At 43.1% G+C, this 14,352-nt stretch overlaps 1 protein-coding gene across 3 annotated transcripts; it reads right to left on the bottom strand.

The window, feature by feature from the left end:
• Window positions 1–78: 78 nt before the first annotated feature.
• On the bottom strand, window positions 79–14,306 carry taok1a (TAO kinase 1a). 3 transcript variants are annotated; one of them, XM_056440385.1, is made up of 20 exons: window positions 14,224–14,306; window positions 11,246–11,496; window positions 10,566–10,637; window positions 10,357–10,458; window positions 10,211–10,256; window positions 9,997–10,093; window positions 9,787–9,900; window positions 9,610–9,701; window positions 9,288–9,381; window positions 9,099–9,180; window positions 8,821–8,988; window positions 8,175–8,375; window positions 7,853–7,981; window positions 7,324–7,560; window positions 7,087–7,215; window positions 6,747–6,950; window positions 6,396–6,635; window positions 5,813–6,025; window positions 4,909–5,091; window positions 79–3,974 (listed from the first exon to the last, which is right to left on the bottom strand). In XM_056440385.1, exons 2-20 carry the CDS (start codon window positions 11,375–11,377, stop codon window positions 3,450–3,452), a joined length of 3,060 nt encoding a protein of 1,019 aa, XP_056296360.1. In that variant the 5' UTR covers window positions 11,378–11,496; window positions 14,224–14,306; the 3' UTR covers window positions 79–3,449. The 3 variants fall into 3 exon arrangements, with proteins under 3 accessions (XP_056296360.1, XP_056296359.1, XP_056296361.1); XM_056440384.1 differs by lacking the exon at window positions 14,224–14,306 and adding an exon at window positions 14,029–14,111; XM_056440386.1 differs by lacking the exon at window positions 14,224–14,306 and adding an exon at window positions 13,558–13,929.
• Between the last annotated feature and the right edge of the window lie 46 nt (window positions 14,307–14,352).

The raw sequence follows: 14,352 nt of genomic DNA, 5'->3' as shown, positions 1-14,352 counted from the left end.
AGAACCGAATGTGGCCCGTAGGTCAAAAAGTTTGCCCACCCCTGTACTAGAGCAACCCACAAATTAAAACAAGGCCAGTTATACTAAAATTACTTTATTACAGCTGATTTCTGTTCAATATCCCTCTGCCAACACAATGCTAAATATAATACAAACAAATAGTACATTGATCCTATTTTTATTCGGTTTTCTGAATCTTTTTACACAATTTAAATCCACTTTTAGTAATTTACCATCTCTTATGTAGTATATTTATAATCTCTCTGACATTTAATAACAAGTTCCACCGTCTATACATTTTAATACAGGTTATGAGTTGTAGTGGTAATGTGCCAAAGAAGAATACTGACATCTTCAAAGAAATGCAATCTCTTTTCATAATTTGCCTGTCATCCACTTGATCTTTTCAAGCCTTTTTACTTTGGCCATTAGACCAGAACCAAGTTGTTTTTATGTTTCATACATTTCGTGCCATCCGCCCACTGAAACATGGTGATGAGACAATGCAGTGGTATCTGGGCTTGGCAACTCAGTTATGGCACAGTGTTTGACCAAAGAAAGGATCGCCATCTGTGTTGCCGATTCTCATTCTGCTTCCCATAAGCTTTCAGTCAGTAGGACTAAATTTGACATCAAAGTTAAAGTAAAGAAAAAAGATAAAATCCAGGTTTGTGGAGACAATTGACAATGATTGACAACAATATTCAGACTCCCTCACACACAACATTGACATAAAAGTGAACAAAAGTTGTGCACACAAACTTTAGGTTGGCATGTATGTGCGGTTCGATTGGCCTAACATTCAAACTCTTGGCCTTTGCTTTTGACTAAGGTACGATTCAGCTCACGATAAATACATTCTCCATTTCTTTACCAAGTATCAATACATCAGATAATAAATGCTGAATATACCCTGCTGTGTTAGAAGTAGCTGGAACTAGTCACTCAGCATTAACAACAAAAATGGTGTTATGGGACCAAACCATAAGCAGCTTGATATAATGCATACTTTCAAGGAGAGAATATATACACGTGTATTTAAGAAAAAGACCCCAGCATTTGTGTGTCCTCAATGTGCTAGGATTCAGAAGAAATTATCAAACGTGTGCAGGGCGGGGGGCGGAACTCTTCAGCGATAATGCTGAGATGGCCGCTTTACTGAAGGCATTTAGAAACGGAGATGACAGCAAATACATGCAAACAAGGCCTTCTGTCCGTGTACACACACACACACACACACACAGCGAAGAACATCTTCCAATGAGCAATGTCAACCAGACCGCCCAAAACCACTTTAAGAGCAAAGATTTAGCCAACATCAGTGTGGTCCGTCAGTTAAATAAAGTTAGTTTCAGATAATTATTTTTCTTAAAATATTAGTTTAATCTTTAAATGTTTTCTTTCATAAAATATACACATATGAACATTTAACTCCAGCTTTGTGATTCAAGGGAGCATATATCCTGATCTCTGGATCGTTATCTTTAATGGCCTTTTCAAAATAAAGTTTTGAACTCTGTCTGGAAAGCCTGACTTGTACAGAGAGGTTGTTAAAAGACTTCCCTCGTGATATTTCCACCACAAACCAGAGAGAAGCGAGTGAGCAGACAGATATTATTTGACGAACTGCGAGAGCTATCAAAAGGAATACCGAAATGCCTTTTGCCACATTTATATTGTATTTGGCTGTTTTCACAGAGTGTGCATTGACTCTATTTTACATCTACATGTATGCAATACAATGTCGCCATGCGAGCGTGTGCTTGTTTCAGTCCCCCTTGTTCTTGGGTTCCGATGAGATGGTGGAACAAGTTGAACTTTATAAGCACCTTTTACATTTCTAGTGTTAATTCACTGGGCCCCAACCTTAACGGTGTTGTCATTATCTTGGTAGTGCCAAGCCTGCTGTCATGGTCATGACAATTGTCTGCAGCTTCCTGCCTGAACATAACGGACTCCCTTCAGTCAACTCGATTCAGTTGTTTTCTTCTAAACTGGAGCCAAAACATATCTAAAAAGCCTGAAGCATTCTCACTTCCTCTTTTCAATCTAAACTCAGCATCAACACGCAGAGATAACCAACCACAGCTAGTTTCAAAACACAGTTAAAGCTGCAGAAGGGGGTTGGGGGACATGCTTTCATTCACACACCATTTATCTCCAGACACGAGGTCTTGTCTGTACTTGGAGAAGTTGCTCCTCCAAGTCGCAGCACGGTGAGCTCCACTTCTCAACTTAACATGCGTACCAATGACACACTCATCCACCGAGCGTCATATTCAAGTCAAATTGGACACATATTCCGCTGTTTAAAGTGCTTTAAAAAAAGGCAGCAGTTTAAAAAGGCACTAATACAAAGTGAAAAAATAAACTGATCAATACTAGGATTGTTTTTGAAGGCAAATGTAGTCTCTCTCTCTCTTAAAAAAATCACCTGACCGTGAATGTGTACGATGACATTCTTGGTAACGCTGGGGTTTCCGAGTTCACCCCTGGAGTACCAACACTCTAAAAGACCAACAAAATATATAGTTACTGATATACACCAATATAAGTATTTTTCTATTTCTCACCATTTATAAGACTTTAACCAACTTTACTGCATACACAGTAAGTATAATAATCTGACAAACGTATTTTCAGATCTCTGTAACTAAAATAAAAAATAAATCTGTTACAAGCTAATGATGACATTTAAAATATCAAACTATAAACATCTGAGATGGATTCTTTTATTATCACGGATTAAAGGCACTGTTGTTGTGTTGTAACATAAGCCTGAAACGCTTACGGTTGGTTTATTTGGCTCTGAATTTGTGACGTCTCATTTTGGCTGCTGACCAGGAAATCTGGTCAAATAAAAGTACTGAATGAAAGGAGAAATCTAATTATCACAATGACCATTACAGCAGGCTGGTACCATCTTTAGTTAGGTTGGCCGCTTTTTTAACCACCGTCAGAATATGGACCAGCATTTAACAGAATAAGAATCGGGAGAGCGAAGGGGGTCCTAAATAAAATTAGTTCTGATTGTTTGAAACCACATTTTACCGGACATCGATTACACATGTCGAACGCTTTTTAACAGTGTTTCATGTGCAAAGTGAGAGCAATGGCTGTGAAAAGCACAGAACATACATGTAATAAAATTCAGAGGGAAAACTGCAACAAAAAAACAAAAAATGGGAGCATTATGTGTCGACACTTACATTTCTTATGTAACATAAATGTAAGGATCTGCGTGCGTGTGTCGATAAACTGCCGTGAGGACGGGCTGCGTCTCCACCAGCCCCTTTGACCTGAGCAACATTTATTTCATCGCACATCCACATCTGTACATGGGAGGAATGCAGAGAGACACAGAGCAGCGGCGCTCTGCCAACATTCTGTCCTGCGGTGTCTGCGTTACACCTCCGCGTTCAAATCGGACCCCAAGGCTGACGGGGGATCTATGTGTAGGAGAGGTGTGACCCATTAGATATTTGAGAGGTGACACTGGTACTCCTGCTCATGCTCTGCTCACTGCGCCCTCCTGAGGGTGTCCTCCCCATTGCCTGGGGGCTGTTCTGTACACCTCCACCGCTGCGGGAGACCAGGCTTGCTGCTGGGGAGTGGCCCCACGGGGATGGAACCCCCCCTCCCTGCCCCCAGCCTTGCTGCATGGGTGCCCCTCCCGGACTCGAGTGATAGTGGTGATGGCTGCCATGGTGGCTCGACCCTAAGCCCGAACCGCCACTGCCCCACTGTGAGCCTGGAGAGCTTCCAGACGGTTGCTGTTGCTGACTCCAACTAGCTGGAGCCCCAGGGAAGCTATTGCTGAGAGCATCTGGGGAGATGTTTGATAGCACCATGTTGCTGAAGCCCAGGCGCATGCTCTCGGAGTCGAAAGCCTCAATTTCTCTGGCTTGACGTTCCAGCAGGCTCCGGATTCGCTCCGAGCGTTCGTTCTCCAATGACAGCATCTCCTCCTCAATCTAGGGGAACATTACAAAAGGAGTAGTTAGCAGTGTGACTTAACGCCACTGTGTTCTACAAGCATTAACATTGCATATTTAGCATTCACACAGACTAGAAATTTGATAAAGAAACACAAAAGGTGTATATAATCAAATTACGGAGTGCTCAATCCTATTTTGCTGCTCCACATTCAGAGTCCTGCTACTGTGTCCCGCTGTTATGACATACTGAGATACTCAAACAGAACAGTCAATCATTTTATTTAGTTACACTAGTGCTGGTCCAGGCTCTGGTCATTTCACACCTAGACTACTGGAACTCCCTCCTGGCAGGTATATCTGCTAAGGTCACCTGACCTCTGCAGCTCATCCAGAATGCAGCACATTGGTTCTTGCGTACTGTCCTGCGAACAGACCTGGCCCCGTCTACATCCAGGATATGGTCAAACTGTACACCCCAGCCCTTTCACTCCGCTCGGCATCAACCAATCGACTTGTGACTCCGTCACTTCGAGCTAATCACTCGACTAAATGCAGACTTTTTGCTGTCGTGGCTCCTCATTGGTGGAACGAGCTCCCCACTGACAGCAGGACAGTAGAAAGTCTCTACATCTTCCGCTGGAAACTAAATAAACATATTTTCCAACTACCGTATACCTTGAAAAAAAACTTACTTATGGTATTTTTGTAGTTTGGCTTTCTTAAACTTTCACCCCTTGGTTATTGGTTGAGGTCGCAACTTTGTGGGTCAAATTCACCAAAACGGAAATCCATGCAAGGCAAATTTGCTTTGCCACTGTATGTGAATGTATAATAATCGCAATAGCAATAGCATCAGTCTAATAAACCAGGACAACATGTGCGAGTCTGTTGGCCTTTTGAAATTAAAGTAGCTCTAAAATTAAAATATTCCCGATAATCAGACAAATGTAAATCTCTAAATTCGAAGGACCTTCTGTTCCAGCAGGGCCCTCCGGAGTGACACCCTCTGCTCCAGGTCCTTTCTCTCACGCTCATGTTGGGCATCCGTCTGCATCTTGATCTTGCTCTGGTAGGCGTTGAGAAGCTCCAACTCCTGCTGGAGCTGCATTCGCAGGCCTTGGCACTGAGCCTCCTGAGTCTCATCCAGACGAAGCTGGTGACAGAGAATAGATCAGGAACCAATGAGCAAAATACACACAACCAGAACTGATCGGCACAATGCTAATGTCCACCCTCACGGACTCAGACTAAGTCTGTGAGGGTTCAGGGCTGTCCTACTGTCACATCGTAGAGTGTTTGAGGGCTCCATGGCAGACATTTTGAGACCTTAATGAACCCTTTCCTTAAGTCAGTTACCCACAATTCATTGCAATGTGATGTTAAACACGCAGTTACCAAAGGAAGCATGGAGAAGTAAAATGATAAAAATATATAAACAAATTGGAACGGCATGTGGGTGATGAGCCCAAAAACACATGAAATCAGAGAAATGCTTGCAGAAATTATTATAATAATACTTATATATATATATATAAATTATTTGAAATGAAGTCTTATCTCGTGAAGAAAGAGCCTTGAAGACGTTCAAACCAGGGACTAAAAAGTATAAAATAAATACCCACAATTGTTCACAATATTTTTTATGTCGTCATGGTTATGTGATATGTTGCAGCACATGTGCTTTTCCATTTCAAGCCCTCACAGCCTCTCGCACTCAACCATTTACCAGGTGACGTCAGCAAGTCCCTTTGAGGGCTTAGGGACGTTGGGATCGAGTTATCCTCTCAAGGTTGCAAAATGTAAAATTGGGAGGCACCTTCATCGTCTTATTTTACAGCTTACGGATTCTATATTTCTAACATTCCCAGACTCACCGCCTGATTGGAAAGCATCTCATTGATGGAGTGGTCATACTGCTCGGCCAAGATGGCAAGTTTGCGGTGCTGCTCATGCTTCAGACGATTAAGGACAGCCTTGTGCTCCAACTTTGGCGTGGTTTCGAACAGATGATTCCTCAGCGCTTTGTACTGCCTGGTCTGGATCTTACACGTGTCCTGGAACTGCTTCTTAATCTGTAGCTCTTTGGACTATGTTGCAGAGAAAAAAAACTAATCAAAGTATGTATTTCCTTATTTAAAAGCAAACATTAAAGCAACGCAGGAACTGACCATTATCACCAACATTAAGGAATGTGGGTTGGCTGCTATTCACAATGTCATGTACAACAGTGTAACTACCCAAAGAGGGGTGAAAGCTCCACACTCATACTTTCAGGCACTGGATCAATGTTTCGCAACACCTCGGCTTATTCAAGATGAAAATTAGGTTAGCCCGACAAATAGTGGATTGAATGTTAAACAGCTCCACAAGTATCCAGAGCCGTGTTTCATCATCATAGAAATTAGAGTATCTACTGATTATTCAATTGCCATGTATGCTCCCGAGCTGTATTCTCACCCTGAGGCTCTTGGGCTGCTGGCGAACCTCCATGACGTGTTTGCGCCGAAGCTCCCGCTCCCTCCTCTTGTTGTACTCCTGCTGATTGGTGAGCTCCGTCTGGTGCTGCAGGCGGATGAGCTCAGCCCTCGTCTTTTGGATGTTGTTGAGCTGGCGGAACTCCAGTTCTTGCATGGACTCATGGTGGCGGAGAAGCATGGCGTGTTCCAAGTCCTTCTGGGTCTGACGTTTGTTCAGCTCCTAATTCCGTGCACAGGAAGAAATGTATGGAGAGTCAAACAGCAAAGTGAGGACGAGGCACCAAAAGACCCATTTTAGCAACATTCAGATCCAGAAATACTTGGTGCTAACCTCACGCACTAAGTCCTGTTCAATATTGTGGCGAGCAATCAAGATCCTCCGTTTAAACCTGCGGCACTCCAGGTCCAGGTACTGCCTCTGTCTCCGCGCCAAGTTGGCCTCTTCCTCGGCTTGGAAGTGTTGGAAGTTCTCCTTTTGCTTAGACAACCACTCCTGCTTTTCTTTCTTGGTTGTCGACTGGTTTTCATTCAACTCCTAAACATAAAAAAAGAATGCATGGCACTGGTGAAATCAGACTTCAAAGTGCTGATTGACATCCATTTGCCAATAGTAAGTAGACTGAAAGTTTAGGATACTATTGTAAGGGGCAACAAGGCCTGGATCCCCTTACCTCTTTAAGTTGTTCCTTGCGAAGTTTGTACTCCCGTTTCTGGGATTCGAGGAAGCTGTTGAGCTCCTTCTTCTGCTGACTCTGAATATGTTGCTGGAACTTCTTCTCATCATTGGTAAAAGTTTTTACCTGATGGAAAAACACACACCCTAATCAGTTGGCTCCATGTAAAAAAGGAAACAAAAAAAACAATGTTTCTGTAAATCGTCAGTGAACACAGATGAGCTTCAAGCCTACATCTTTCTCCATGGACACCAAGTGCTTCTTGATCAGTTTCTCCATCTCCTGGGCAAAGCTGTTCCTCTGGTTCTCCAGCTCCTTGTCCAGGCGAAGCCTGTGCTCATCCATCTCAGCTTTCAGCTTGTTTTCCAGAGCCATCAGCTGTTTCTGGTGCTGCCGCCTCATGCGCTTGTAGCCCAATATCTGCTCTCTTAACTCTGAATCTTGCTCGTGCTCCTTAATCTGGCGAGTGAGCTGGAAAACACAAAGCACGGATCCCCTTTATATTGTTGTAGATGTATATGCAAGATATATTTATGGCAAACACATGTATCATGCCAAAGTGAGGTATTTAAGAGAATATGGGTGAGATATCCAAGTACATAAAAATTTCAAGCTGGATCATGACACTGCAATGATCATGAGGGCAATATGTCAAAAGGTGTCTGTCTTTGAAGAACACATGGATGTGGAAAATGTCCAGTAGCTTTATGCAGTTATAATAGCCATCTTATTTGATCTGTAAATTACATGAATGAGTTATTACCACTGAGGCTGTGCGTATAGTAGCAAAGTGTTCGCGGTTCCGTTTTGGCCGTGGAGTGTGTGCAGGCGGGGACTGAGGCTCAGTCGGCCGGGTGTTAGGCTCTGACTCTTCATTGTATGTCTCCTCTTCCTGGAAAACAAACAAATATACACACAGAGCACATAAACAGCAGAACAAAATACTGCAAAGTAATTATGTCTCATGTTGTATTTAAAATGAATAAATATATAAATCGTTTAATAAAAATGCATTATTATTATTACTATCATCAATTTGAAACCGTGAACCGGATGTGGGTCAGACTGGAACCTGATCATCCTACCGGTTTGAGGCGGATCACCGAGCTGTTGGACATGACCGTGTGATCGCCCTCCATGTCCACCTCACTCTTGTCATCGCCTGCATCTGTGAGGCTGTTTACAGAGCTGCTCTGGGAGCTGGCACTGATTGACATGCTAGGTATGGATTGGTTGCTCCCCACGCTGTTCACTGTACCCGTTCTACCCACGCTGTGCTCTGGATCCTAAAAAAGAAAGAAAGACCCATGCAGGTTGTATACACATGTTGACCAATGGATTTCCATGAACAAACATGTTGTGAAATCTCGGTGTATACCCGAGTGACACAAATGAGAGACGATAGTTTGATTAAAAGAAGAAATAATTATATACATTTTTATTCTTTTAAATCAAACTGCGTAAATGAAAATGTGAATATAACTAATTTCCATGACTTTTCCCAAACTTTTTTTTCCAGGCATGGAATTAACCATGTTAAAATTCCATGACTTCTCCAGGTTTTCCATGACTGTACGAACCCTGCCATGCGGCAGATAGTAACAAGGTTAAAACAACGCTCCCTTATAATTTACAGGATGACGTCATACTACAAAACACAACCTCTTGTCTCACAGGGATAGAAAGAGAGAAATGCAGGCTAATGGAAGTTAAAACATTCACGTAACACACCTCGTCGTCATCCTGTGCTTCGGTTGTGGGGCCATTGTGGGCTTCGTGAAACAAGATCTTCTTCATTTTCCGATACTGCAGATTGTCGAGCTCTCGCACCGCGTCCTTAGTCCGACTTATCAGGTCTATTAGAACGGATTCTGGACGCTCACGCTGGACAAATGCATGCTGGAAGAAGAACACAGGAAAGAGGTCTTGCATTAAAATCCAGACATTTTATACAGTGATGGGGATTAAACATGGAACATAATCTGCCATGGCCATTTGTAGATTATTACCTTTAAGAGCTCCTCAGAGTTCGGCCTGTCCTGGGGACATTTCTGAAGGCAAGAATCTACAAAATTTCTGAAATATTCTGTCCTAAAGTTGAAATGGAGAAAGAAAATTATGGAATTTTAGTTATTTTATGGCCTCAGTTTATTTAGGAAACAACAGAATAGCTAATATAAATTTAATTCTAAACTCACCATTCACTGGACTGCAGCGCGGGACTCTCATTCTGTGCTATATGGTATAAGGCACTCATTGCATTCATGTTGAACAGTGGAGGCTTCCTCTCAGCTACAAGCCAAGTAGCAGGTTACACCGATGATTCAGATGTTTCAAAGGAAAATTAAATTATGAGGGGAAGAAAGCGCAACATTATTCAGTTATTGACTGACTAAGTGAGCAAAATGAATGCTGGCAATTAAATGCTTGTAAAACTGAGATTGATGTGGATGCAAGCAATGTAACACATGTAATCCAAGTCTGAGCTGTGGATTAGGCCATATACAACAGTGACTTTACCTAATTCAATGCAGGTTATTCCCAAGGACCAAATGTCCACCTTTCCATCATACTGGCCTTCATCCATAGCTAAAATTACTTCTGGGGCCATCCTGAGAAAAACAAACCCATTTAGTGCAATACAAGTGTGTAACTGGAAGATGTGTGAAACTTTTAATAAAATGTTTTGCAGCGTACCAATATGGAGTCCCAACAAAGGAGTTGGCAGGACAGGCAATGGAGGCAGAACCAAAATCTGCTAGTTTTACCTGTCCTGGCTCCGTCAGCAAGACGTTACCTGCCTTGATATCTCTGTCAAAACACATAGAAGGAAAATATTACAGCTCCCCACGGAAGACAGGATGCCTGAGGGCATAAGCAATGTTCAGTATGCTCGCAAACACTCACCGATGAATCAAGTTGTGGGAGTGAAGATAAGCCAACCCTTGAAGAGCACCGTGGGTAATTGCAGCTATTTCAACTTCTTGCAGAGGTTTCTTGTGAACTGGAAGGAATAAATTCACCAACAGCGAGTAAATCAGAAAAGGGCGAGACTACCGTCTCCGTTTGTAGTTCGGCAAAACGTCACGCAATCATCGAGAGGAAGAGGTTTTCAACTCACCTTCCAACAAATCTGAAGCAGAGCCGAGACAATACTCCATCACCAGCTGCAATGAGATAACCAGCATTTTGTGTGAATGTGTTACTTTTCCAATCTCTGGGTCGCACACGTTGGTCATCATCATTGACTCTCATGTCGATTCTTACCCAGGCAGTGTGCTCTCGCAGGTAACATCCTTTGTACTCTATGCTGTTTGGGTGCTGTATTCTCTGCAGGAATTTCACCTCCTTGATTATGTCTTGCCATTTCTGTAAAAAAACTAAACAATTTTAGAGGACCAAGAAAACAAAACAAAATGTGGTGGACAATTGCTTGTTAACATGATATAGATGCCGGTGAACACTATTTGTGATACCTCGGTGGACTGCTTTCCACTGTAAGACATCTTCTTGATGGCCACCACCTCATTTGTCCGCACATCCCGTGCCTGAATGAAAAGCACAAAAATGGAGTCTTACTGTAAAGTCGGCTTAATGATTTGCTCGAGGTCAAAGCAGACAGTGTCGCTAAAACAGTACCAGATTTTTAGAATAATTCGGAATTATTTAAAAGGATCTTAAGGTCATTGGGGTTGATAGAACAATGCTTTCCAGTTGCTGAAGACCGATACAAAACAAAATAATTTGTCAGTGTCATTATAATGACCTTCAAGGCTGCAAAGGCCCAATCTTAGCGCACGCTCTGTATTCACTCGACAGGCTGAAAAAACATTCATGCTGAACTTCTTAGTGAGCGGTTTATAGTGCTATGACACAGGACTTTCCTAATTTTCAGGTAACTTATCACAACAGCATTCATTTTATTACCATAACAATTGAATTACGCAATTCTTGTTACACATGCAATACCAGAATTGTGCATTGAATATATATAATTAACTGAGCCAGGCACAACCCTTTATTTCTGTCCCAATGTGCCCACACAGTGGCCTTACTGGAATGAATGAGGCAGCCACGGTTTTTTTTACGCAGTTCCGATGTCAGACTGAACCTGGTTTTCGGCTTGGACCTTAACCTTGAATTGTGAGATACTCACAAAATATACAGCACCAAAGCTGCCATGTCCGATCTCTCGCAGATCTGAGTACAGCTTTTCTGGGTCCTCCTTGAAGAAGAGCTCAGCAGTTTCGGGGTCCTTCAGGCTCCCCGCCCGACTGTTGTTGGGCATAATGGGGAGTTGGGGGGGCGGAGCCGCTGTCGCCAGGAACTATCTGGGTCTGCGACAGCGCCTTGAAAGCCCCCACCGATGGCTCATCTGCAGGACAGTGGTCTCATATGTGTCCAGAGCTAAAAGTACACGGAAACATAAGAACACATTGGGAAAAAAATACAATGGCAGCAGACTGGGTAAAACCACTCCCCAGTATAAATGGGTGTTTTTTATCATAAACATTATATTGACAGCATGAACGTACATAATTCTCCAAGAGATATATGTTAATTTGGATAAAAATAAACATTATGTTTTTCAATAGGTTCCATGACATTGTTTGTATTATGCTAAAACAGTAATGCTATAAGTTACAGTGGGAGGCAGAGTGACACAACAAGTAAAACATCCCACAGCTCTCTGGCTGTCCGTGTGAGCTACAGCTGAGCCGATTAACCTGAGCAAGAGAGGGCTACGCAAAACATGAACTGAACCGTGATGTCAGGTGCAAATGTGGAGAATGGCCAGTCGGAAATCCTAAGGGAGCAAGAGACAGGTCTTCTGTTTCCATAGTAACAGCAACCACAGTACAGAAAGCAGTGGGCTGTGTCCGAGCAAACTCCTCTCACACCTTCAGTGACTGGTATGAAGACGGACAGATGTGAGGAGGACTCAAAGAACTGTCTCGCAGCTGACAATTACAAGCTTAAAAAAATAAAAATTAAAAAAAACACGCTTTGTCACTCACTGAGATAGATGCCCGAGCTGAAACAAAGCATTCCAGTGATCGGACTACTTGTTAAACCTGTAGGTACTTGGTAAACACACGGTTTTCTCAAACATGCCAAACATTTTCCATGTAACCTCTGTACTAGTGGTTCATGGAGCAGTTCACGGAACTCCCAAAACACGTATTTTCAATTATCTGTCGTGGTTTCTGACCATGCTTTGTGGTAATCACTGTGTTGAAAAACGGTGTGCCTTTCCAAAAGAAATGTCCTTGGTACTCAGGAATACCCATCTTTATTTTATGAATGGGAAAAATACTGAAAATGATGACAGTGGGTTGTGTGGATTAGCCGGATTTTTGTTTATCCGTTTTTATTTTAGTCAGGACCCCCTTTAGAATTACAGAGAGAATATAGCATCACGTCCACAACTCCACTGTCTGGCTTAAACTGTCGAGTAAATAGTTGTTGTGTGCTGTCATACAGATGTAGACTATAAAAGATAGCTGAGGAAAGTTTACTGAGTCCATGCGGCTCAGATGATCAGCTGCAAACAGATGCAGAGCTGACGCTAGAGTCACAAGACTTCTTTCGCAGCCTGGGAGGAACAGCCCCCAGTTCCAGTGGACATCGTTTGTCTCTCAACAACACTGAACAACTCACTATTCCGCACAGATGCAGCCACAGCTCTGAAATAACGCCTCATTACGATGCAGGACTGTGACTCTTAAATGCCATTGTTCTTTACTACAGTGTTGCTCATGAACGATGGCGTTTTTTTCGACAGGTCATGCGAGCACAAACGTGAGCGATGATAAATGACACCTTCATAAAAACACCATTTCGTTCCAACAAGCGCGGCACACACATGCAAAAGAATGCAGCAGGACAACAAAGCTCGAGGGCTGGAATTCCCAATGTATGCCCCAACTGCGCTGCATTTCCTGTTCTCACAGCTACGGGGAGGTAGGAAGGGGCCCTGGTGAGCATTTGGACTGGTGATTATCTGTCTATCTTGACTCGACAGCAATGGCACGCTCACACACACATCGATTGCAATTTCAAACACGGCTAAATACACATTTGAAAGCCTTCACTGCATGCAGTTAATCCACCTTTACAAAATGCAGTCGCCGTCACTTATTAGAAAGCAGCACGCATCAACTCATCAGAAATGTGTGTCAAGTAATTTCCTTTCGGCCCTACAAACCAGAGCACAAATAAAAACACATAATCAGTGTCAACCACGGGTATGTCCTTGATCTTAACCATCCGTCTCACAGAACAAAAACAAACAATGTGTATGTCTTATGGACAGTTACGAGTAAGATGGCCATTGGGTCTGAGAGTTTGTCTGTGGCGACAAGTACACACTTGTACAGTAGAGTCATTGATCTGAAAAAATGTGATAACCCACAATCAGATGACCACGGTTTACCCAAAACGATCATACGAGCCGCTCAGCCTTACCTGCTGCGTGATATCCACAGCTACCTGTGTGGCTGATACTTCACGAGTTTCAACACAAGTGGAATTAGCGCGAGCACTTAGTGAGATTTTCTGAAAGTTGTCACTTTCTCGTCGCAGTTTCACTTGTCGCACATCAGTAAATCAAACGAAGCAAACACCACTCTCGGTCTCAAGGGAACCAATGCACACCGAGGAGGTTTCGGGAGCTCCCAAGCCAGCCAGCGTTGACTGTAACGTTAGCTTTCACACCAAAACTTAACGTCAGCTAAGCTAAGTTACGTGTCTTATGATTAAACGACCCGAGCGTAGATCCGCGACGTATTCACAACGCGAACAGTTGAGTAACTACTCGAATGATGTGGAATTACGCCAACTTTTAAGAGTCATATTGCAGAAATAGGTAAGTCGGCAAGCTTCCCTATGTGATGTTTGCTAACTTAGCTTAGCCAGCGGGCGCTAGCTGAAACTCACCCTCCTCTCCTGACAGGCCAGCGTTCAGCACCCGAGAGAATGTCGCGTTATTCAAAACAGTTTCTGATCATTAAAGTGTCCTTCCCGTTTCATCCCCGACGCGGAGACTTCCTACGTTAAATCCGCGTGGTTCTTAACGCTGTCAGTCGATTATAAAGGGAAGATTAGTAAATTACTGTCGGTTAAAATCCCCACCCTCCTCGAAGTAACTAGGGTGCCAGAGTAGTCGAATCCCACTCCCAGTCCAAAGATGGCTGCCGAGCGCTCCGCCGCCGCCTCCCTTCGTGGAAATGCGTCGGGGAGAATGTGAGGGAAGTTCAAACA

This window comes from Pseudoliparis swirei, chromosome 20, assembly GCF_029220125.1.
Source record: "Pseudoliparis swirei isolate HS2019 ecotype Mariana Trench chromosome 20, NWPU_hadal_v1, whole genome shotgun sequence".
NCBI classification, from domain to species: Eukaryota; Metazoa; Chordata; class Actinopteri; order Perciformes; family Liparidae; genus Pseudoliparis; species Pseudoliparis swirei.
Note: the sequence above shows the minus strand (reverse complement) of the source record. Positions and strands in the feature narration are given on the sequence as shown.